This window comes from Sprattus sprattus, assembly GCF_963457725.1.
Source record: "Sprattus sprattus genome assembly, chromosome: 9".
NCBI classification, from domain to species: domain Eukaryota; kingdom Metazoa; phylum Chordata; class Actinopteri; order Clupeiformes; family Clupeidae; genus Sprattus; species Sprattus sprattus.
The window spans coordinates 24,016,161-24,042,208 of NC_137928.1; the positions used below are offsets into that span (position 1 = coordinate 24,016,161).

At 43.1% G+C, this 26,048-nt stretch overlaps 1 protein-coding gene across 1 annotated transcript in view; it reads left to right on the forward strand.

Annotated features, from left to right (window-relative positions):
- The first annotated feature begins 285 nt into the window (after positions 1-285).
- cdon (cell adhesion associated, oncogene regulated) overlaps positions 286-26,048 on the forward strand; it is a 33,092-nt gene continuing 7,329 nt past the window's right edge. Inside the window, exons 1-11 of the mRNA XM_080845387.1 lie at positions 286-558; positions 17,736-17,868; positions 17,978-18,256; positions 19,043-19,189; positions 19,432-19,575; positions 19,761-20,045; positions 20,287-20,556; positions 21,402-21,740; positions 23,107-23,387; positions 24,586-24,760; positions 25,102-25,218. Of these exons, the coding sequence (XP_080701513.1) occupies positions 17,796-17,868; positions 17,978-18,256; positions 19,043-19,189; positions 19,432-19,575; positions 19,761-20,045; positions 20,287-20,556; positions 21,402-21,740; positions 23,107-23,387; positions 24,586-24,760; positions 25,102-25,218 (2,110 nt within the window). The 5' untranslated portion in view covers positions 286-558; positions 17,736-17,795. The remainder of the gene's footprint in view (positions 559-17,735; positions 17,869-17,977; positions 18,257-19,042; positions 19,190-19,431; positions 19,576-19,760; positions 20,046-20,286; positions 20,557-21,401; positions 21,741-23,106; positions 23,388-24,585; positions 24,761-25,101; positions 25,219-26,048) is intronic.

Consider the following 26,048-nt stretch of genomic DNA (forward strand, 5'->3'; position numbering starts at 1 on the left):
CCGTATTTATGAAAAGCAATGTCACACTTAAGGGGAGGTCTACAAAAGCGTTTTGTTTGGTTGAGAAGCTTGTTAACACAAATGCAATGCCACTACCCCCTCCTCCTCTGCCTAACCTACGCATCCAACGGATTGGGCTTTGGGGCTGGAAACATTCCTGGTTTGACGATCAGGCTACGAGCCGCTGCTATGATTTGCTGAGCAATTCGATACTGGTTTCACGGATGTGTCTGTGGAAAAAGACAGTTGTAGTGAAAGGCAGAGCGAGCAGGGAAAGGAACGAGAGGTATACATAGAGCGCGTAACTTTCCTAGAGTAGCGTCCGGAATATAAGATAAACCTTTTTCGCTTGTTTGCATTTTCATTATGCCGGGGCATTTCCAGTCACTTCAGTTTTGAAGTACTCACACAGCGAATTCGGTTTTTCTTTTTCTTCACCAATTGCTCTGCACTTTGCGCCCGTGTCTAATGGAGGGCCCAGTTCGGATTCTCTGCCATAAGAATGCGCTTTTCTGCTAGTTTATCCAGATTCCAGCAATTTATACCCTCCTGCAAAAGGTAAGGAATACATTGGGGAACGCGGTGGTTACGAACGTTTTTACTGCGTTCGCTGAAGAGTCTCGGGGCTTGAGTTTCTGGAAAGGGGTTGATTGTTGTGGGAAAAGACTAACTTGTAGTATGGTTGACAGTCATACAGTAACTATGTAATTGTATATATTGTAAAAATTCACACAGGGATTCGATATGTGTTATGATTCAATCAACTGTATTCTGGTAAAAACTTACCACGAGGTTTCGACTGCCTTTTTTTCTGTATATGAGATGGGGGCGCCCACGGACATTAGCTTACTCGAGCTATGCATAGCCATTTGAAATATTAAAGCTTGGCCCGTCCACAATTTCCAGGCTTGTTCACATAGAGCACATAGTGTCGAGGCCTTGTAAACTCTTGAGACGTGTATGAAAAGTTTGAAACGTTCATTTATATATTATATGATATGAGGTTATGTGTAAACCATAGGCTTCTTAAAGTGCTTCATTTGTAGATGAAGATAGTAGATTTCATGGTGAAAATTCTGTACAGTGACGCTGTAGTCAAAAACACTAGGTTGCAAATGCTTTTTATTTTAACTCAAAGAAAACTGATGCATGGTTTGACACAGAAGTCTCAATATTGCATGTTAATGTGTGCTTTATGATTCCAAGAAACTACACATATCACAGGTATGGCTCTGTTGGCAGTAGAGTAATTGATATAGTCGTGGGATGCGATTATTCTGGCTAAAATGGTCACTTTACTTATTAGCAATACTATATGAAACGTGGGCAGTGTTATCACATACAGTGGACTGATTCATATGCAACATAAAGTAAGTAGTAAGTGTGTTCATGTTAGCAGACCTTCAGACCCACCTACTCATGTGTGGAAAATGAATGCTTTATAAAACTTAAAATCAGGTCTTATAACATTCCAAAATGGCCCACACAATATTGGACAATTAAATGATTTGTTCTGATAGAGAGCATTGCATACCTGATTGCAAATTCTCATTAATGAAACCTCACTGGTTAGTAAGTAGTGAGAATGAATCTCATGAAACCCGTGACTATGATGATAATGAAAGGATGGGGAAAACAATTGGCTGAGGGGATTATGGAAAGATATTCATCTTGTCTTTTATATTTGGTCAAAGCAGAAATGTCTTTCTCAGTTGTACATGCTGTCCATGCTGTCCCACCTGTTAACTTGGAGTTGACCTTCAATTGAAACCACTTGTTGACTTCAATATAATTAAATAAAAACAGAGAATGTCACTGTTAGTTGATAGCCACTGATAAAATGTATCAGATTTTTAAGTGAGCATTAGACTGCTCTCTTCATTGCTATGGACTTATGTAGTGTCTAGATTTAGCCTGTTTTGGAAAATGGTTGGTATAGTACCAGAGTACACCACAAAACTAATAAAACAAGGGTCATTGTAGATGCAGATTTTGCAATTAATTTGGACAAAATAATAATATATATACATACATATTTTACCTGTGTTAAAATTATTTGTTTTACAGTACTTTGTCCATTTTACATGTAATTTCTGCTAATTGTATTTTTATATCATATTAATGTTCTTTCTTTATATAAGCTATCTATAATCATCAGACCGTGATCTTAAACACAGTATTCTAAATACAATTAACTATACTACTCCTACTAACAATAATAATGATAACGTATATTATTTGATATTTTAAAAGAAGAAAAATAATATAAAATGCAACAAGACACAAACCTTCCAATTTTTTATTTATAATTAATTTTGAAAGGGCTATGTTAGGAGAGGTCAACATAAAGGGCTGAACTTATACCACTAAAAGCCAAATGTGTACAATCTTCTTTGTGAGGAACCTTGATCAGAGTGAATCTGTGGAGATTTTGGATTTGCACTCAGAAATGTTAAGTTTCTTAAAATCTTTTCCAAACTCCAATGACATCAAAGCCCTGAGACACAGATGGGTGCCTAGAAGTAAAACACTTTCAAGTTCGAACAGCTTCTCAGGCATTGTTTCGTCTGTGGGGGGTGGGGGTGTGTGGTTGTGGGATAGAATTTAGTTATGGGTAATCAAAACTGAATCAAGAAAAATAATTTGGCCCCTCATTTTTTTAAACTATTTTTAACAAAGTGTGTGAAAATGTGATATCTGCACTCCATAATTTTGAAAAGGCTACTTTGTAAAATGTAGACTCACTGTAAGAGGGTTGAATAAATCATTAGCATACCAGTACCTCTACAAACGAGGGCTAAACACAGCACTGTGACATTAAGTGTGCCAGAATGTTTGGCCGATTAGGGCGTGTTGGCTAATGATGAACACATGTGCCTGTTGTAGGGGTATGTTAAGTGGCCAATTTGAATGTAAGCATGTGTAATAGTACAAGTCCACGCAGACATTAGTTTCTTTTTTTTCACTATTATAAGTTACACCTCCTAACCCTGGAAAAAGAAACTTGCATTAATTCAGCAGATTTAGAATTAGGCATCAGCTCTCCACAGTGTTTGTGAGGTGCTGAGGGTTAATCTGGGTGCATCTTCTCTGCGCTTGTTATTAAAGCTAGTGTCTTAGTTGTGGACAGGGCTCTATGTAAATGTATGGGGCCAGAGTGATGGTTTGTGTGAGTGTAAAAAAAAAAGTGTGTGTTTGAACGGCAGCGGGTGTGTCCTCGTGGGCAAAAAAGAGGGAATCTGGGCTCACCCCGCAGTGTATTTTGGGAGTCCTACTTGGCCTGACTCCTTTGCCACACAGATGTTAGGCAGCTAAATCCTCTCTCTGGCCCAGAATGGATGAAAGTGAATTTTAACAGCTAAATCACTGTGTGGTTTGGTTGTTTATTTGGGTTTGGGCTGTGATCTTAAGTATTTTTGCAATAAAGGATCAGCTGCTGGCCAAGAATGACTTTCTGAAAATACTGAGTCATAAATGGGAAAAGGAGAGAGTGAGAGGAACTTCCTGAATATGAAAACACTTCCTCCATCTGCATATATACTGTATACAGTGTATGTGGAGTGCTGGTATGATGGTGGTGAGGCGCCTCTACAGCTTCTGTGATGTCCCTGTGATCAAGGGCTTTCTATTCCAACCTTGTACCCATGCCCAACAAGCGATATTATTCGTTGAGACAAACCTCGCTGTGTATTCGTTCATCCTGGCTGCTGAAGGCACAAGTGCAGTCCATACCATGAGAACCTTGCCCAAAATGTGATAATCCTCATGCTAAATTATGGCAATGTTGTGGCCCCGCACAGTATTTGTTCACCACCCAAAATAATTGGTTTTAGTTTTCTAAGCACAGCTCTCATTTGTCAGGCTGAGTCGACATCTCCAGAGCTCCTGGAGGTATTCAGTGGACAAATGAGAGTGTGCGGCAGGTTGCCAAAGTACCAACATGCTTTAGGGAGCGCTGGTGTTGATTGACAATGCCCAGCAGCTAGGAGAAGGGGGTGGATGGGAAAGATGGGAAGTTTGAAGACGATGGGAGTTTTGAGCCGTGGTACAAGGGAGTGCTCCCTGCTGGCTGATTAGAATAACTCCTTCATTTCTCACCACCTTGTGGCACTCCACAAACACAGCAAAAGAGACAGTGATTATTCTGTCACTGCATGGTATGCATACTGATATTCACTGATAGTATGCTTTGTCTGTTTTTTATCATTTGCTCCATATCACTCTTCACTCAAATTAGAAATGCTAACATATTGCTTTTAGTGAAAGTGAATTTGAGTCTGATAAGTATTCTTCAGGTTAGTTTCCTGTGGAAGCATCTGTGTTTGTACTTTCTGCTGTTTACACAGTATTCTGTAAACTGAAAAAGACTAACTGTAAAGACTGACTCCTGTGAAAAGGGTGAATGACTAGTTTAGTATCCTCCAAAGCTGAGGAACAACAATTTCATTATAGAAATGAGCTGTTCTGTGCAGTTTTTTAAGTATTAAGATTCAATACCTGTATAGTGAGACATGTAACATAGTGATGGGATGCTTGGGCAGTAAGTGCCCTGTTCATTGTTGCCAAAGCTGAAATGTAAAAGCATCACTAAAAAGCTTTTACCAGATTCCTCTGTTCAGTTCTGTCTAATTTCCTAGTCTTTGGGACCTGAGGAAGGATGAAGTCTTTCAAGAGATTAAGAAATGAAATGAAAACCATCAGGGTAAAATTGTTAAAACAAACAAACAGTTTGGGAGCAGCAGAAACAGATGTTCCACTGAGCCACTGCATGAGGCGGGATGTGGCCACGACTTCGTTCCAAATATGGATCCACATATCAAGGCATGTCTGATAGAACACCGAGGCATCTATGCATCTGTTTTTTATTGAATGTTTTAAACTGTGGTTCCTATTGCTGTAGTGCTCAGTCCACTTTGTGAAGGAAAATTTCAGATCACTTTTAAAATACTTCTCATTTTGTTGTGGCTATACAGAAAGGCGATAAGGTGGCCTGTAAGAGTGACTAAAAGTGGGAGACTGGGCTAACTGCATGTGTGATTTTTGGCTTTCTGAGACTTCAGTTTATGAGAGCACTTAGTCTGATTGCACTTGGCCTCGTTAACAAAAAAAGAACAAAAGAAATTACAGTTCCTGAGGAAGTTGCAACATAGTATATATATACTGACTCACTCCACAATTCCAAAAACAACTACTTATCAAATAATTATTCTGCAAAGTTTGTTGTGAGCATTTTCCCAATGCTCTGGATCCACAGACCTTAAGGGAAGATTTGACGATGAACTTGTGAACTGGACTCTTGCTGACAGCCCCCACAGTAAAAGGAATGTTCTGGAGTCTAACAGAACATCGGAGGGAATGTTGCATCCTCAGCGTCTTCCTGTTTGCAAGATTCATTTCTCTCTCTCTTCCTGAACCTGACCCTCCTCCATGCGCTAGACCCCTGTGCCTTGCCTTGGCTCTTTCCCAAAAGCTAAAGAACTTCAGCATGAAAAAAAGTGGAGTGTAACCACAGGTTTCTATTTCAAATGCTAAAAAACCATAACTCATATCTAGCACGGTTGTCTCCGCAGCCAGGCAACTGTGGCGGTACAAAGCCCTTGGATAAGAGCAGGACTATATTAAGGCTGCACGAAAGGAGCGGCCGCCTGGCACTCCCTGCGCCTGGCTGGCCTAAGGGGCTGCCTATTTGAAGAAGCTGTTTTTTTTCCTGAGGTCCCAGATTGTGCCGCCACAGTGTGAGCACTAATACCATAAGGCCTCTGGTTGTGAGATGATGCTTGTCTCACCGCCCTCTTCCCCCTCATGGGAGCCAAGCAGACAGAGCATGGTTGGATTCGGGAGGGGATGCTGACATTAATCACATGGTGTTGCAGGGTTAGGAGAAGGAAGCCATGTGTTGTTGCCAGAGTTGATGGGATGGTTAAAAAACAGCCGGGTTGCGCAACAGACTACAAACCTCAGCCTGGGATAAATTTTTTCAGACTGGTCACCATGTGGAAATGAATCAGACACTCCATCAAAGATTTAATGGCTAAGAGGAAATTCAGCGTTCAGTGGAAGTATTGGTGCTGTCTGCTGTAGCAGGCAGAGACCAAGGCCAGTACTAGTGCCCTGATCATTTTTATCACTGCGCTGTTGTCATGAGATTTAGTTAGCGTCGGCCCCTGTTGGATTCTATGTGTCACTGTCCAGATTAAGCTGACACGTCCAGAGCTGCACTGAGAGTCCAGAACATGTTGAGGAGTTTAACGATTTGAGCAGTAGCCAGGAATGTAAACTCAGACGGAGGGTTTGTTGAATTCACACCACTCAATTTGTTTTGTGATCTTGGAGAGCTACAAAACAAGACCTCTGTTCTGTCCCAGACTTACAAGGCAAGAGAGATAAACATTTAGACAACCTAAATAGAGTTGGTCAGAGTGGCTGTTCTGGCTGTATATTTATTCTAATGGCCTCAGACATGTACATACAAGGGCGCATGGTTTTGCTGAATGTTTTGGAGGTTTTTTGACACATACTGAAAAACATCTAATTATAAAATGGCTTTTTGGGGCCTGTGTGTTTGTTTGTTTTCTGTTTTGTTAACGTTGCTTTTCATAAGCGTAATTAGTATATATTCATAGGCAATACTAGAGCAAAAATCTGTTTATGTTCATGTCTTCCAGTCTTCTCCACCCATGGAAATAAGGGAGACATATTTCATGATGTTCATAACCTCTATCTCTCTGTTTCTTTATTTGTGTATTTATTCTGTTACTATGATTATGTTGCACACAAGGAGTCATAATAATAGGCAAATTGGGCAGTGTCTGTTTAACTGCTACAGACAAATGACTTATGCAGGCATCTCTGTCTGACAGTGTTCTTGAGTGTTTTTCCAACTTAAAACCTCTGCATTTATCTGTTGGTGGACTTCCAATATTGTTGTTATTTGCAGATGTTTTAGATGGCAGCATGTAATGTACGTCTTAGCCTGAGAGCGCTTTTGGGCAGAGGCCAAAGACCTTTCTGCTGGAGACTGCGCAGAAACCCTGTTGTCTTTCTGTCTAGCAGGGTTGCTGTGGAGGCAGAGAAGATGATTGAGTCCAGGAGGGTTTGGGGGTGGCAGCTAGGCAGAAGCTCGAGGGAGAGAAATAGAAAGAAAGGGAATGAAAGAAAAAAGGTGGGAAATGTGTGTATGTAATCAGGAGGTTGAATTCAGCTGTTAACTATTAATGAATACAAATGACCACTCTGAATATACGACAGATCGTGACCAGTGATACATTTGTGACCACTATAAATATACACCAGATAGTGACCAGTGATTAGATAATGACCACTCTTAATTTACACCAGATAGTGACCAGTGATTAGTTAATGACCACCATAAATACACACCAGATAGTGACTAGTGATTAGTTAGTGACCACTTTATATAACCAGATAGTGACCAGTGATTACAAAATGAATGGATAAAGGGTAGCTAGTCTGACTTGAGTGGAACCTTCCCCTTTCCACTGTTCTCTGCCAGGTCTCTTTCTCTCTATGAGTTAAGACAGTATAATGTGAGTCCTCAGTCTCTGCTATTTCCTCCAGACGACTGCTTCTTGTCCACTGTTCTGGCTACGTATTCTTAACATCTCAGCGTGGGATATTTTCTGGGAATCAACTTTATTAGCACTTCTGTCTTATTTGTGTCAGTCGTATTCAAAAACCACAATCAGTCTTACAAAGAGTACAGTGCAACTTCTATCTGTGGACATGTTGCTACGGTGTTTGTATGCACAAAACACTGGGTAATGTGTTGATATCAACTGGTTTTGCTCAAATCTGATAAAAGAAGTTCGGACTTCCGAGGTAAATGGGACGTACCATCAGTCTAAGGCCTTCTGTGGCAGTGCTACCCATAGGCCTGTTTCCTGGTGTCTGAGGCTGACTGTTTGGCTGTTCCCCTGACGATAATCCTGTTGTTGAAAACTTTGGGAAAAAACTCCTCTTCTCTCCAGCCCATTTACTCTTCACGCTCACACCTCCCCACTCTGCTGCCTGGCCAACAGTGCTGCCTGCACATTTCTAACAATGAAACAGCCATTTGTAGAACAGTCTCCAATTAAGATGTTTTTTTTTGTAATTATTATTATTATTATTATTATCAGTGGAGCCAGTACCCATAACCCCTTGCCTCCCATACTTGATCCAGTAATGCCCTTTCCCAAGCTCCCCTGGGGGAGGAATTATAGCTGTCTCACTGTTCCGTAGGTCGGGGTTTGGTCGTTGGAGTAGAGGAATGAGGGTGGGGGGTTGAGGGGTGGCTGTGTGTGCTTGGTAAACAACGCATTGTGGGATGTGACTGTCTGATCCCTGAGGCCTCTCAGCTTCTCGTCTCATTCCTTTGCTGTGATCACCCCTTCTTGAATACCCAACCCCCTTCCTGCACCAAGCCTTCACCATGTTGCTCTCAATAAGGCCATGGTAATTGTTCTGTAATAGAGTTACACACACAACCACACACAACAACACACACAACCACACATACTGTCACAACAACAACAGCTCCCAGGTAGCACCATAACCCCACACCTCACGGACGATTCTATTTCCTGTCAACAGGGAGGACTTTTGGTTGTTTTTAAAGCCTCCCTGAACATTTAATATCCCCAAAAGAACACACATTGTGTTTTGGTCCTTTCTCTCTCAGATGAGTTCAATTCAATCATGCTTTAATCATGCTCAAAAACAAGTTATTCTAAAGCAAAAAGGAATGCTCATTCATAGGATAGCATGTAAAGAAAAACCGCAGTGTACCTTAAGTGTCTCAGTGGACAAAAGCCATTATGATGCTGCTGCACAGTGAAAAAAACTCTGATTACCCCTTCATCTTCATTCCTGAAATCTGCTCTTCTGCATCTCACCCTCTCCCTCTGCTTTAAGTCCTTCAATGTGTTCTACATCAGATCTGTCTCTGAGTCTCTTTTTTCCCTGTGGTACCCATATGGTAGTCTTTTTTCATCTTTCTTAACAATGCTTCTCTATAATCAGAGAGAAGCTGCTCTATCCCAGTGTTTCCACTCATTAGTCTTCCACAGGATGCCCCTGCTGGCCTCTGTGCCTTGCTCTCACAGCCCTGTGGAGGCCAATTACATTCTCATTCAGGCCATCAACATGGGGCTGCCCAGCGTGCACAGCCTCTGGATGCAGTGATGGTCTTAAAATGAGAACAGAGATATTTATAGCATTAAAACAAAAACAATGTATGTATTGTCATTAATTTATTTCCAGAACTTTACATAAAGAAGTTTCCTTGGAAATCTCACTGGGTGTGCTTACTGGGTAGAACATTTTTCTCCATCACAGCCTATAAGAACCTATCATGTTTCAATTACATAAACATGACAAACTACACTGAAGCACACATCGGACCTGTGAGAGGACTATGGCTGCAGTTTAAGGTGCATTTTATGTAGTTTTGGGAGCAAATTAATGGTTTGCTTTCTTGATGTAGATGATATGCATGCTTTATGCCCTTTTTTTGTGCCGTATGTTTTTGTCCTTTTTGTAAAAGAATTGTGATAGTCAATGTATTATTAAACATAAAGCACACTTGCACATACCTTAGTACAATGTTTTACCATCTCTGTTCACAGTACTTTCTACATGATTTATCTCTGCCCAGTCCTCAATCCAGCTATGTATCACTCTCTCTGTCTGCCATTTTCCTCTCAGACCTGTCCTCTTAAACCGCCGTGTTCAGCATCTCTAACTCTCGCAGTGTTTTGGTTCCTTCAGCACTTTTACTTTTGTTAATTTCTCTTTTCCTGTCTGGCTATTTTTCTTACCATCATAACTGTGTGTCGTTTCCCTTTGCTATCTCTCTGTCTCTCTCTCCCCCGTCTTGCGCTCTCATCACCTGGTGGAGACTTTGAGGAATGTCTGTGTAAAAGATCCTCTGTCAGTGAAAAGATGGGCGAGTGCAGACATGTTTGGGGTATAGCTTTGTGAGTCACTCTCAGCACACAGGTCACACAGTAGACCATCACAGACACTCACACTCTTTGTCTTCCACTCCTCTAGTATCATTCAAAAATAACTTCCACATTTGACCACTTTCGTTCCTGTCACTGATTCTCTCAGTTTTTCAGATACTCCTAAGGTATCATGCAATGATCTTGTCTATGTTTTGCACTGTGGAGCAAATGGATATCAGCTGTAAAGTGGAGATGTGTGGCAATGGAAATTAAGCCTAGGTTGGCAATATTCAACTCTATGATATAGTTAAGATGGATGAAGTTTCAGGGTAATATGCAATTGTGGGCTATCGCCTATCTCACTCTCTGTCTTTCTCGATCTGTCTATCTTTTCACAGCACTAGTTGTGACCTGTTCATTGTCAGCCCTCAGGGGGTTGGTGATGTGCTCTTGTGTTGCCTTTGTGTGTGTTTACCTAGTGGGACAGGGTGAAGGGGGCAGCTGGATGTGAAGAGGGTCTAAAAAGACATGCAGGTCCTCTCAGCTTACAGCCCTTCCCTCTCTGGTACAAAGTTTATTCGCCCCTTTCTTCAGAGCGACCCAATCAGTGGCACCAGCTTTGAGCAGCCCAGCATGGAGTTGATAGGGAGGCTTCTGCGTTCCATTCATACATCTAAGTCATGTGACCTTATTGTGTTAGCCATATCTATGAGAAGATTACCAGTAGTATCCTCCACATTCTTTGTAGTTTCTTCTCAGAGTTTTCAGATTGCTTTCCTACAACTGCCTACACAAATATGATTAACACACGCAATTTCCCCCTTATTTCCAGTAATTATTTAAGATGCATTTTAAGATCTAAACCTTGGCACCCCTTTCTGTTTTTTTCTGCTCTCAGATATTTTGGAGATTTTGATCTCTTCCCAGACATACAGGAACATTTATCAAATGATTTAAGTTTAGAATTGAGCCTATTATTTCTTATTGAGCTCTTTGGTGAAAGTGAGTGTCGTGATCACCTTCATACTAGAGAACTGACTATTTCATGTTGCTGGCTTTCCTTAAGTAAGTAGTTGTTAGTGGATGGGTCTTAAACTTAAGTATTGCATTATCAATGTTAGACATGGTGGCAATCATGAAGACAGGTCTCCACTTCTAGACAGGTTATTTTAACAACTTAAAGACTGTCCTCCAGGACAAAAGTTCTGTGCAATATAGTTAATTGATCTATATAGCATTTAATGCTGAAGGTTTCTGATCACATTGACTTAGAAAGTTGTTGGCTCTCAAGAGACACTGATTTCCAGTGCCTAAACTTACCTTGACTGAAGATAAGATGAAACACATTAGACTGACCTGGGGTATGTATAAAATCTCAGTTGAGGAAACCAGCTGAAACTTTGATGATAGTATGAAGTATGTGAGAAATGAATATTCTGACCCAAACATGAAGCTCCTACGGCCACTATCTTTAAATCTACTGTTGAGGGAGACGGGTCTCTCCAGTGGGGTGCTCTGTCTCCACAGTGTTGTGCCCAGCTGTGATGAGACATGTCTAAGCCCTGCTCTCGCCTGGGTTTGTGCTTCCTCATGAGCTCTCTGTCCTCTCAACAGCCAAGCATCCTGGTTGGCTTTCTCTGATGTGGGGATACAAGATATCCTGGCAGTATCTGTCTGCCCAGGGCCCTGTGTATGCTGGCGGATGTCAGAAGAAAGGCAGGGAGATAAGAGGCAGGAATGATGCCCCCTCTGTTTCCTCGTTCTGCCAGATTGCTGAGACTGATAGGGCAGCTCTTCACGCGTATGCTGTGGTGCAAACAAGACAAAAGTTTAAAAATATGGAGTAGAAATGTGGAAGTGTCTGCAATGATAGTTTTCCTACTGACTCCAGGTTGAGCATCTACCTTCCTATATGTATGTGTTAGCGCGTGTGTCATAAGACACTGTTGGTATTATTGTAATTATATATCATTATTCTGGCAAGGAGCGGATGGCATGGGGGGCAGTGAGGACCTGTTGGGGCGTGCAGATAGAGGAGAATAACTGGCCTCAGTCACACACACACACACACACACACACACACACACGCACACTACTATCTACTCGTACTTCACACACGCATCAAGGCCCACAGTTGGGTTCTGGCCTCTTTGAGGGGATTTGTGGATTTATGTGAAATATGTGCGGCCAAACAGAAGCAGGGGTGGATAAAATGGTGAGCTGCTTCCCTTCTACAGAGGACAGGAAGGGTGTCAGATAGATCACCTGACTGGTGCCCTCTAGGACCAGTTCTGGGGTGTCCTTGTGCCACCAGAAGCTGTTTTCTCATATGAACTCTAGACAGGGTCTGGAAAATCAGGTCCAAACATTGTCCGCAGTTGCTCTTTCACGAATAGGAAACACAGCAGGAGATTGTCCGTGTCAGACGTGTTGTCACCTACTGCAAATATAAATTTGAGTCTTTATTTGAATAAGTACCAACCTTAATCCTTGTGTATACACCTTAAAATGTTCAAGGTCCTAGTAATAGAGTAGTCAACATTATTCACTTCAGCTAACTACAATGCTATTTCTTGGATCTTAAGCATTAAACATAAACAAACAGTAGTTTCATATTGACAGCAACTATTCAAATAAAGACTGGCCCCTCACACACATCTGTTCCTTGGCCAGAGTATCCTATGATTCTTTGAAATGAAGCACCTTGTCTTTGACAGGCTAAGACAGTACAACAAGAACAGAACAAGTACAACTAAAATACAGGTTATAGCAAGACAGGCCTTTGCATTATGCAGTCCCTTTGAGAGAGGTCGCAAAATGAGTATTTCTCTAAAATGCATTGATCATTTTTGCTCATTCTTTGTGCATTGGTCTTTCAGATATGGTAGTGTATTATAAATGTGCAAGGGTGTATTATGGCTTAAAATTGAGACATGGAGCAAAAGTTGGCTTGCTTGCTCAGATGGGGTAGTGTATTATAAAACGAAAATGGTGTACATACTGTAATATGCCAATGGTGCTTATAACTTAAAGTGTCTGGAGATCGTTCCTTCCTTCCATTCCTTTTTCATCTTGCTCTTGCCCAAATGGTCAGCAAACGTAACTCCTCCTCTACCTCCTCTAGCCTCTCCTGCACCTGGTTGCCTTTTTCTTTAAAAAAAAAAAAAAAACTTTTTATATCCGTCCATCTTTCAAGTCTTGCCATACTGAATTAGCTAGCTAGCTACTGCCAGATGCCAACAATGACAAGCCCTATAACCAGTGAGCTCTCTTTCTCAGTCTTTGATCAGGGGCAAAATGGGCATGTGCATGCAAGGTACGGTGAAGTAGATCTGCTTCTCCAATGACGTCCAGAGAACCCAAAACGTTCTACGATCAGCGATATATCAATTCAAGGGCTTTAATGCATGATTGGAATGACAAATGAATAGATCCAGGGTTATGTTTTCTTATTAGGTTTCCTCCGGTAGGAGGTAACCTATTGTTATTGTAGGCTTTCTTATTATGTTAGTACCATGGGAGTCAATGGCAGCCCCTAGAACCATATGGTAACTTTTTGTGAAATTTGGCACACTCATTAAGGACAGTCCCTTCTTCATTCACACCAAGTTTCATGGCTCTCATTACACCACTCTAGCGCCACCAACAGGTCAAAGTTGGACTTTTGTAACACACACAACTTTTGAACCGTATGACCGATTTTCAAAAATGAGGTACCAATGGATTCCCTGGATCAAGACGAATTAAACCCACCCCATGGCGTCAATTTCCGGTTATATAGATTTTCTGCTATTTCCGGTTTTATCAAAAACCTTTGAAAGCCTACTCCTCCTACAATTTTTGTCAAATCTTCTTCAAAATCACCAGAGATGATCTTCAGACCTAGCCTCACAAAAGTTGTAAACAGAATTTTGATCCTCACAACCGTTTGTCCGGTACAGCCACTCAAATTCAGCAGAAAAGCGGCCAAACAGGAAGTGAAGTCATATGTCAGCAAATATTTGAGTGAAATTTACGCCGCAGGGTGTGTTTAATTCGTCTTGATCCAGGGAATCCAATGGTACCTCATTTTTGAAAATCGGTCATACGGTTCAAAAGTTGCGTGTGTTAACACAAGTCCAACTTTGACCCGTTGGTGGCGCTAGAGTGGTATAATGAGAGACATGAAACTTTGCATGAATAAAGAAGGGACTGTCCTTAATGATTGTTCCATATTTCACAAAAAGTTACCATATGGTTTGTCCGGTTCATCCACTCAAATTCAGCAGAAAAGCGGCCAAACAGGAAGTGAAGTCATATCTCAGCTAATCTTTGAGATATCAACACCAAACTGGTATGTCACTTGGAGACACCACAACATGTTCCCATGTGCAAAGGCAACTTCATATCTTGAAAAATGATTGATATAAAGCAAATTGGATACATTGTTAACGCTTAAATAATGCTTTACACATCTGCATGTCAAAAAGTGAAACTCTGATTCAATCACAAGTTCATATGAAGACACTTGGGAATGTTTAGTACACAAATCTGAAAAAAAGTTGACTGTGAAGTGAAAAGTGGATTTTTGGTGAATATTTGAAACATGCATGCTTGACTACTTGCTAGGGTGGTTCTCTATAGAATGTCTCTCTGTCTCCTCATCCGCGCGGCTCCTAAATCTCACACACGCAGTCTCCCCTTAACACACGCGCAGGCTTTGTTTTACGCACACACATTCTCACAGACACACAGCTTGCTGTCACACACATACATTCTCACAGACACACAGGGTAAGCGCACACACACAACCTCCACTCAGTCTAAACTTCAAGGCAAAAGCATTGTAAATGTTGGATTTGAAATGTAATATCCCATTGGCAAGTCTGCAGCATGGATTTTCTATACAGTGACAAATGTTTTTTTTCCCCCTGGTTCGCAATGTTTGAAGGAGGAAACCGCCATCGCTATATTTATTCTTATTTTTGTTAAAAGATGTAACATTTTGTTCTTTTTTGAGAACCTGGGATATACAAAAAACATCCAGAGCTGTAGCCCTCAGATACTACTCCTGTGTGTGTGTGTGTGTGTGTGTGTGTGTGTGTGTGTGTGTGTGTGTGTGTGTGTGTGTGTGTGTGTGTGTGTGTGTGTGTGTGTGTGTGTGTGTGTGTGTGTGTGTGTGTGTGTGTGTGTGTGTGTGTGTGTGTGTGTGTGTGTGTGTGTGTGTGTGTGTGTGTGTGTGTGTGTGCATGTGACTGTGTGTGTAAGGGTGTGTGTCTATCCATTCACATCAGATCAACACTTTAAACCCCAAATCATATGTAAGATGTAAGATGTATGCATCATTTTATCACTCTTCCTATTAATGATTACCCATCACCCAGGTGATAAATGCATTGTAGGTGATCACATGCATTTTAGCACTAATAAGGACTTCCTGTTTTATTGGAATAGTAGATAGCATAGATTTGTGAATTGCCTTGACGGTAAGCTCTGTGTGCTCAGCTGGCCCTCAGGATGTTTACAGGCTTGTTTAGCTTGGCCATTCTGTACACAGAACTAAAATCTAATGGGGTAATTGCTCTGGTGTAAGCCTAGCTGCGTTTTAGAGTTGAATATGGTTTTAAACTTGCAGATTAAGTCACATAAGCTCCATTGCTGTGTCATAACCCTCTTAGCTTTAACCCAGTGGTTCATAACTGGTCTGGTTATCGGGACCCACATTTTCCCATAGCAGTTAAGTTGCAATTCAGCCAACTTTTATCCCTGCATTCAAAGCACACTCAGCACAAGTTTGCCATTTAGATTGTCGAGTTATCTTGGGACTATTTGCTTTACGTTTTGCCCGGCTTAATGACTAATGTTATATTCTTCAACAAATTAGCTTGTTATGCAAACATACATGTTGATTTCCCACACAAAACTGCATATAACATAATATGCTAATCTCAGTCACTATTTAATGGCAAACTACAAAGAAAATCTGTTACCCAACAATATAACTAAAGTATCTATTTGACTGTGAATTAGAATTCTGTTATAGTTGACCGCATTACTTTACATGCATAATGCGGACAACTGTAACTCTTGGCTGGTTTCTCCTCTCGCAATATGACCGAAGTGCACCTAGCGCATTCTTTTTTCACCATGCGTAGCCTACAACAAGCGCCATTGTAAATATTGATCTTTTGGCATTTAGATTTTATGTGACATTCAAGCACAAGCCACATTCACTTTCAATTTGAGTAGGTAAAAGTAGGCTTACTCTGTTTAAACTTTATTTTGCCAAATAGTTTGAATAATTTCTAATACAGGCCTATTGACTCCTAATAAACACATTTGTTTTTTTAGTTGTGCAATAAATCAAACATGGTCAAAATTATAGTGCAGTTGAAAGTGTGAACTGAAGAATGACTCCACTATGGAAGTGACCCTGTCAGCAGCAGTTGAGATTTAATATCAGCGGAAGACGTCCTGAAGACTACAGGGAACAGAGTTAATGAACAGTCACGCCAGAGCGTAGCTGTGTAACTGGCTATTAAAAACGAACAGTGCATCCATTGTACCTCTGAGATAGAAGACACACTCACTGAATTACAGCAGGGGTGTTTAGTAGACATTTGACATAAACAGGCCGCAAGCTGTTGGCCTTTCCTGTTTAAGGACTTCGTCTGAAGTGTTCACCAGCTTAATGCCATTCAGAAAAACTGCTCACGTGTGATTTTGCAAAAAGTTGAAGTCAGGCCAGAGTCACCAACGTAAAGACATGCTATTGTAAAACATGCTTTTTGGCTGCATCTTAAAGGGTCTGGTCTGTAGGGTCTTTAAATGGTCTTCATTAGGCCAGATCTTGAGGGTGCGGGACCTGGCTGCAGCTATACTGTACTGATCATGAGGTTGAGACTGAGCTGAGGCCTTGTTGCTGGCTGGGTTGGCCCTGTGGCAGAGCAGCTTGGCTGGCTGTGCTGTGAGGCTGACATGGCTGTAGCATGAGCTCCATGGCCACTGTTGTGTGAATATCGCAGCTGGACAACCTTTGTGCCCCCGGCCTCCCGCTCCAGCCGAGCTCACACACCAGAGGACCCCTGATCAAAGCTCCTCCGGATTACCTCAAAGAAAGGAGGAGGAGGAGGAGGGATAGAGGAGGAGGACTGGTAGGAATGGAGGTGGCTTAAAAAAAGATGGGTTCAAAAGAGGAACAGGAATGCTCCTAATTATGCTCTTTCCACTCTCTCTCTCTCTCTGTTCATTTTGATACACTACATTTGTCTGGGTGTCTGTGTGTGTGCTGTCTGCTGCTGGTCTTTAGGCTAGGCTAGACGACCCACTGTGAAAGAAGAGTGTCTCCTCAACCCGGCCAGCGGCTAGGTGGGGGCACTGAGGGGGGGCGGGGCACAGAATTCCTGGCTCCATGGAGACTCAGTGGGATACTGGACAGGGTCAGGGTAAGAGATTTAGGGGGAGACGGGGGCTGCCTTGGTGGGATCAGTGGAGGTATAAGGCAATGTGTCATGAAGATTATTGTGAGTGTTCTCTGGGATTAGCGCCCCCAAGCCATGGTGTTTCCCTGGGTGGAGGGAGTGGGAGTATCAGCCAGCAATGGTGGAGACAGCCAGACAGGATTTCTCATGTATTTGCATACATGACTTTTGCCTTTTCAGTCCAGTTGATAATATTATGCCCTTTGATACCATTTAAGTTTCCGTTGACTCTTTTGTATTGATGTGTATTGTTATGTGTGTGTGTGTGTGTGTATTGTTGTGTGTGTGTGCGTCTAAGTCTGACATGTTGCACTAATGTCTGTTGCAGGCTTGGTGTGTCTACAGACGGGGTGTACTCCTGTGCAGCTGGCGGAGGTGAAGGGGCATCATGGCCGGCGGGTGCCTGAGGGTGCTGCCCGCAGTGCTCTGTCTCAGCCAGGCCCTGTTCATCAGCTGCGCTTGTAAGCTCACCTCCACTCCTACCATCTTGTCCATATCCCGTCCACAGTCCAAAGCTCATGTTCGTCGTCTAACTCCTCCTCTGTCTTCTTACTCTGCTGTCTCCATCAGACTCTTCGTCCCTGTCATTTCTCTCTGAGCCTGTGTCGGTGGTGCAGAAGCAGGGCGGTGAAGTGCAGCTCCTCTGCTCTGTGAGGCCTGCCTCTGCCCGTCTGTGGTGGCTCTTCAGGGGGCAGCCGCTAGAGCTGGGCGCCTTAAAAGGTGTGGAGCTTCAGCCCGGCTCCCTCAGCCTTTCCTCTCTGCAGCCTGAGCATCAGGGCTCCTACCAGTGTCTGGCCCAGTCAGAAGCAGGGGTCATCATCAGCCGCTATGCGCACGTGGAAATAGCAGGTATTCACACACTTACAGCACATACAACTACCCTTGTATTTAAAGACACACACACATCCGTCAAAAATGCAAAGACTTATTCAAAGGCTTATTCCCTGAAAGGCTAGTATGTGAACCATAGGAGTGGCTGATTTGTCACAAAAAAAAGCAGGATGAAAATCAGTAGCACATCATAGAGGCCCCAGAGTTGGAACTATAGACAAATATTTAAGACTAAAGTATATGGATACAAAATAAAAATAGATGGTCTAAAATACCATGAAATACAAACTCTAATATCTAAATATCTATTTCAAAGTGATTTGGAGAAGCAGGGACAGACGAGTCTCTTTCAGGGCACAAAGGCGCATTTCCTGTCTGTGACACCTTGTAAGGATGGCTTAGCCCACTAAAGTGCCGGAGAAGGGAAGGGGGTGTGTACGGAGGAAGCAGTCGTTGTTTTATCCCCCTCTGGCACTTTTCCAAACACCACTTCAGCAGTATCCTTAATGATGCTGGGGCCTTCCTGTGCTGAGTTGTTACAAGGCTGAGCAGAGGGTGACGGTCACTGCACACTCCTCTAGTAGCCCCATATGGGGCACAATATACGCCTTAAAGCATACCCTCTCCTCACACAACACTCATGCACTACAAACATGTTCTACTCAAACTCTATACATATTCCATGCATACTAGTACTAACAGACCGTACACTCCACACACACACTTGTCTCACACTCTAAATAACCTACACACAATCTCTACACGCACATGCTCATGTGTACGTGCGGTTTGTGTTTGGGACAGACATCGAGGAGTTTGGCGAAAGTCAGCGGCGGTCTTTGACGGTGACAACAGGCAGCACAGCCCTGATTGAGTGCCAGCTGCCATCAAGCAATCCCCCAGCCCTGCCACGCTACCGTGTCAAAGGGAGGTGGCTGGAGGAATCCACTGGTAAAGAGACAATACACATACGTACACACAGACACACACACACATTGTCTCTCTCTCTTTCACACACACACACACACACACACACACACACACACACACACACACACACACACACACACACACACACACACACACACATACAACACTGACACACAAACTCTCGATCTCTATTTTTCTCTCTAATACACCCTCACATTCACACTGTGTGTCTCCTTCTCTCACTGTAGTTTATATGTTTTCAGATGAGTATTTACTCCTACCATCTGGAAATCTTCAGATTGCCAGTGTTACCCCTGAGCATCAGGGCATGTATAAGTGTGGTGCATACAACCCCATCACCAGGGAAACCAGGGCCGAGGCTCATGGTACTAAAGTGGTAGTGAAAGGTAAGGACAACTTTATTATGTTGATTGACCAGTACCAAATATTTAGATGGAATTAGCTCAGATCAGAATGAAATAATTGCATTAGCTCAGATTTTGTACTGGATTATGAAGACGTCACTGTTTATGGAATAAGCAATGACACTGCTTACATGGAACACTAACCTGTCTCCACCATCCCCACCCAGATGAAGCTGCTCCTGTAAAGATCATCTATCCCACCACCCCCCAAAACCTGTCCGTGGAACAGTCCAAGTCCCTCACCTTGGAATGTGTCCTGTCTGGGAATCCATCATCTGCTGTCAAGTGGATCCAGGATGGGAAGGAGGTGTCACTGGGTTCAAGGAGAAGAGTCTTACATAGAAACTTGGTGCTGACTGACGTGACGTCTGCTGACAGTGGGGCTTACCGCTGCTCAGTGCAGACTCACAGAGGCACGATGGCCAGTGCCAACTATACTGTGAATGTGCTTGGTGAGTTTAATGCACATAATTGTCAAATTATTCATGTCATTTTCTAGATTAAGCTGTGGATACAGTAGCAGTGCTAGTAAGGACTGCAATCTCCCACTAAACTGAATGTATACTGAAGCACAATCAGATACATAGACCAGCAGAGATGCTACAGCTCAAATGTCTATGTAATAAAATAGAATATTCTAGCAGTAAAGAAGGAGGTGATATAGCTAAAAATGTCTTTGCTTGTGCCTTTCAGAGCCTTCATCACTAGTAGCTGGATTGACTGACAAGGTGTCACCTCTCAACTCTTCTGTGCAATTTACCTGTCAAGTGAAGGGAAATCCTACCCCCAACGTCACCTGGCTTTTCAACTCTAACCCAATCAACCGCTCACCACGCCTCCAGATGTCTGGCTCTTCTCTCATCATCTCCTCATTGCTACAACAGGATCAGGGCATGTACCAGTGCCTGCTGGACAATGGGATTGGCTCTGTGCAGTCTAGCGGCAGACTCACTGTCCAATCAGGTTGGTCTCATTTAATCAAGTAAAAAAAGCAAACGTTTTGGTATGGCAGCATGTGACAAAATAGAGATCAAATCAGTTCTTCTATAAAGACTGGACATTTTTGTTTGTGGAAGGGGCGATGAAAATAGAAGAGTGCAGAAAAAGCAGAACAGAAAGGTGGGTTGCATTGTACAGGAGGGAGGAGAACTGCTGAGGAGAGATGTGAAATGGAGGGGGAAACGGAGTAAATGAGAGGATAGCCGCTCAGAAGCTAGGCTTGCACAGGCTGCACCATGAGAGTGAGCTTTGTGCGCTCTGTCAGGGATAAGCCCCCAGACAGTGGAATGTAAGGAGTTGCTGTAGAAGGTTATGACGAGGAACAGACCACCCAGCTGTCAACATCATACACAACCCGCCTCTTATTTATGAACACACACTAACCTCCTTGCACCCTGCACTCTCAGCATGGTACGCTCCTGCAGCTGCTTGTCAGTCCCCCATCCTATCACCCCCTGCGTGATTAATGAAGGAATAGATACACTGGCCTCCCGTTAAGTATAAAAAAAACATTGTATGGGTTGTGTCTTTTTTTCCTGGCAGAGCGAGAGAGAAATCTTTTTTTTGTGATACAATGCAGGCCAGTAAAGAGCATGGGTGTTTATTCTGAAGCTTCATATATGTGTTTGATAGGGGAGGTAGAGAACTGCACTTCTAGGTCTGGAGATGTCAAGAGAATCAGATAGGTGTGGGCTAGACAGCTTCCTCTGTGGGCAAAACGTCTCTCCCTCTCTATAGTCCAAGTCTCTCAGACATAATCTAATTTATTATATAATTTAACATGTATGTATACTTCAATGTCGCTCCAGGTCCCAATTCTCCGCCTGTCATCCTGACTGCGCCCGTGAGCGCCACAGCTGTGGAGGGTGGTGCCGTGACTCTTTACTGTAACGCCAGTGGTCAGCCCCTACCCGTCATCCGCTGGCATAACGCCGCTGGACCCATTGCCATGGACCCTGCCCTTCTGCTCCGGCCACAGCAGGCCCCGGCCAGAGCCCCTGGCGACGGCCCTCCCCATCTCGTCTGGTCCAGACCGGGGAGCAGCACACTCTACATCCAGGCAGTCTCCACAGCCCACGCTGGGAAGTACTTCTGTGAAGCTTCCAACCAGCAGGGCTCAGTACAGGCAGAGGCCACGCTGACTGTAGGTGAGTCACTCGGGTGATTTAGTGTCTCTCTGAGCTAATGGACTGACCTCTGCAGAGCTCCACATGCCCAGCCTTCATTTCTGTCCAGGTGGAACAAGCCTCAGACTGTGTTTGGAGTCTTTATGAGTACTGAAGAAAGATCTATCGACTCCCACTGTGCCCCCGGCCAGAGGATAATGCACACATTATTCACAACTACGTGAAAAAAGGGGAAAAAAAGAACGGATGGGGAAAGTGCAAGATAGACGGCAAATAGAGATAACACACAGTGCAGCGTGAGAAGTGGCTTTAAAGAGAGAGAGAGAGAGAGAGAAAGAGAAAAAGAGAGAAACCGTAACTGCCGTTAGGCATAGAGAAAGTGTAAGCATGTGTTTGTGTGTTTGTATGTGTGTGAGCTTGTGGTGTGATTCTCCCCGGTATTTGAATGGTCGATGCGTGGAATGCAAGGCAGCTGGCGGTGTTCCCAGCACCAGCTCTCGTGTTACCAGCTTACGGCTTGTTTGTTTTGTAAAGTAAACCATCACCACACACGAAAAAACCTGCAAGCCAATCAGGGCACAAGACCCTAGTCCACGTCCCCATGGCAAACCTTGCTCCTCAGAGCACTATTTCCATATGTTTACACTCCCGCTCCTAAATTATGCAGCCACTCCTGCTGTTGCTCCTAGCCTGTGTACCAGTGAGCCAGGCTGGCCCTCTCTTGTACACTGCGCACACACACACACACACACACACACACACACACACACACACACACACACACACACACACAGACACAAACCCTATCCTCCAAGACATTGCAGAGAAAATTCCACCCCCACGGCTGCCAAATTCGTGTCAGGCATTATAATGTTCCCAACTTGCCTAATTTCCCAGGTGGACTTCTGGCTGCAGTGCAGTTCTAATGGAAAAACAAACAAACGAACAAACAAACAAACAAACAAAGCATTATTATGCAGGGCTGCGTAGGCCTGGCTTGTTATTTTATGTAGATTGAAAAAAGTTTGCTCACAGGGCCAGACCTTCCAGCCCAGTCACTGCTTGTTCCAGCTCTGCCTAGGCTTCTCACAGCAGCCAGTGCCTCTGCTAAGGCCTGTCAGAGCGACACTGTCCCTACAGGACCGCTGAAAGACAGATGTTCAGATGCTTTCTTTACTGTGTTGCAGATGTCAAAGCATTGCCATGACCAATCACCAGACAGGACTGCATACCTGCATAAGTTAGAATAAGATTGCATAGCATTAAGAAATCATTCTAATCAAGCAGGGATATAGCCTCTGCTGATCTATTCACTTAAAGCTTATCCTCACAGTTGGGCTCTCTGTGTGTGTGTGTGTGTGTGTGTGTGTGTGTGTGTGTGTGACAGATCCTCTGCCAAGCACGTTGGGGATGCCAGGGGAGACCCTACCCTCCATCCACCCTTTTCAGAGTGACGAGGGAGATGAACTGTTCTTATCGCTTGACAAGGAGGGACTCGGTGACCCCATAGGCCTGCCCACGGAGAGAACAAGCGACCGGCCCACTCCTGAAGCACCGGTCATCATCAGCCCTCCGCAGACTCACAAGCCTGACATCTACGACCTGGAGTGGAAGGCTGTCAGAGACGCAGAAATCCCTATCAATGCCTACTTTGTCAAATACCGTAAGGTATGCAGTTGGAAAAAAACGAAAAAAACATTGTACATATACACAAACACACATTACCTTGCTCTCGATCTCTCTCTCTAACCCCCTCCCTCTTTCCTTCAGGATTAATGAAGTATCTAGTTGTCGATTTATCTACAGACAAACTATGCTATGATATCTCCAATTTGGGTCATTCCACATCAGCTCACCTAGGGCTTGGCTGGGTAGTGGGAAAGACAGGTGTCTTTATCTCGCCTTCATGTGACTGTTAACCATTAACTAAAACAAAATGACTTGCTATCAAGTCAGCACGTTTATAGAATCACTAAAACATTGTTGCATATGGCATCCTGTCTATCAGATTGTTAGTCGATTAAATAAAACAATTGTCTTAAGACAACAGTGGGAATGACAGTTGTGTTTATCTTAAAGTCTTTATCTAATAATTCCTTCCTCACAAAGCAAGTGGGGACAGCAGGCTTATTCTTTTAGGCTTAACACAACAATGTTGGCCTATAGGACACCAAAACTGGAAATGCCTGCTGTTCTCTGCAAACATGCTTTAGCCTGGCCAGAAGAGATGAAGAACCTGAAAAGGGCAAACTTTTTTAAACAAATTATACCGATTGGAAATCTCAGAGTGCAATTTAGAAAATTGTCGTGGCTGCACGATTTTGCTTGACTTTTTCCATGGAAAAACCCTCACTTGACCCGCTGAGCCCCCAAGTTAGCTGACCTGGAATGACCCATGCCGATTTCACATAACCACTGCTAGGCTCATTTTAGCCAAAGGCTTTTCCAGCCCAGGGTAACGACTAAAAATGTAAAGAGCAGGCCTGATTGGGTAAGGAGCCATTTCCTTTTTAAAGGTTGTATTTCATCTGATAACGTGCTCACTCGGGCCGTAAAAACTGGGATAGTTGGCTAGGTAAGAATGTGTTGGCTGTTGAAGTTTACTGGCCCTGGAAAATGTGACAGTTGTCTCGGAGGCCCAGAGTAGGTTTCACTCGGTCAAGGCCAGGATCTGGAAAGAAGGTTGACACAGGCAAAAGGCCAGTCCGTCTGTTTGTTTGGTTGTGATATGTGGAATGGCTCTCTGCCTGTGAGAGTGTGGTAAGAATGCTTATCTTCTAGGGTTGTTTGCAGAAGGGGTGGCCCAGCCACCATGACCCTGTAGTAAAGGTGTGTATGTGTGTGTGTGTGTGTGTGTGTATTGCAGGTGAACGAGATGGGAAATGTAGTAGGCAGCTGGCACACAGTGCGGGTGCCTGGCAGTGAGAACACGCTGCGTCTGAACGACCTGGAGGCCACCAGCCTGTACGAGGTGCTGATGGTGGCGCGCAGCACCGTGGGGGATGGGCAGCCCGCCATGCTCACCTTCCGGACGGGGAAGGGTCAGTACACCAACCCCCTCCCACACACTATATCTTTTCAGACCATGACCAATCAGCTCAGACGTGTTGCTGACCAGTAAAGTAAAGTTGTTATTGAAAATAGATATTTTTGCAAAGAGTGATCTTGTTACATCAGATAAAGTGTCAGATATAATCTCAGTATGATAATTGACTTAAGCGATTAGAAAAGCTGTACAGAAGTCACCTATACTCTCCTCTTGATTTTACCTGTAACATAATGTGATGCTCTGTCAATATCTACATTAGTCATGTCAGTACTGGCATTTGTTTTTAAAAGGTATATTGTTAAAAACTTTCTTTATCATTATACTGACCCACAGAAAGAATCTCACCCGCCAACAAGATTCCTTCCAAATCTCCGGCTGTCTCTGTACCTGAGAAAACTCCAGAGGATAAAAATAGCAACACACACTATGGAGTGGTTATTCCAGACAGAGGTAAGAAGAGCTTTTGGGTACCCTTTAAGCACTTAGCAGTTCTGCATACTGCACCTTTAAGCACTTAGCAGTCCTGCATACTGCAGCATGTGTGCCTAAAAATGGCCCGTGGTTCAATTCTTTGATGGAAAAGATTATACACCAGTTTAACCATTAAGACATTTGCAATTGTAAATTATTTCAATGGATTCATATATAATATGATCTTGTGTTTTGCATAGCCTCTTCATTTTTCCACTGTCTTACTTTGGATGTTTGGATGGTATCTGTTCTGTTTAGTTTTTCTTGGCCTGTACGCTCTCATAGCAATGTACGAGGGAAAAAAAGGGATGGGTTTGTGTTTTATGTGAGCGAGTTTAATTGCTGATGGTCATTACCAAGATTCCATTTAAAGTGATTAAATGTGTATTATCATTTATTTGAATACATCTTAACAAGGAGCAAATTCATTTTGAATAATATTCGCTACATGCAAATAATTCAGATCCTGTTGCTTATCTTATTTGACTTCTTGCAAAAAAGTGTAGATAATGAGTATATCACACACCATATAAAGGGACTGGGTGAAACAGGAGAGTGTTCACAGTGATGGACACAACAAAATCACAACAAAATGTTTACATGCTGAAAGAGTGAGAGATATTTCAAGTGTGTGGAATGAGAGAGGGAGAAGGAGGGAGAGAATTACAGTGGCATTAAGGCAAAACATTTCAGTAATTACTCCCAACAAAGTTTATGTTGCTGTCCAAAGCATTCAACTCTTTGCAAATGCATGTGTGTAGAGTGTGTGTGGAAAGGCCATTAAAGTGTGTGTGTGCGCACGTGTGTAT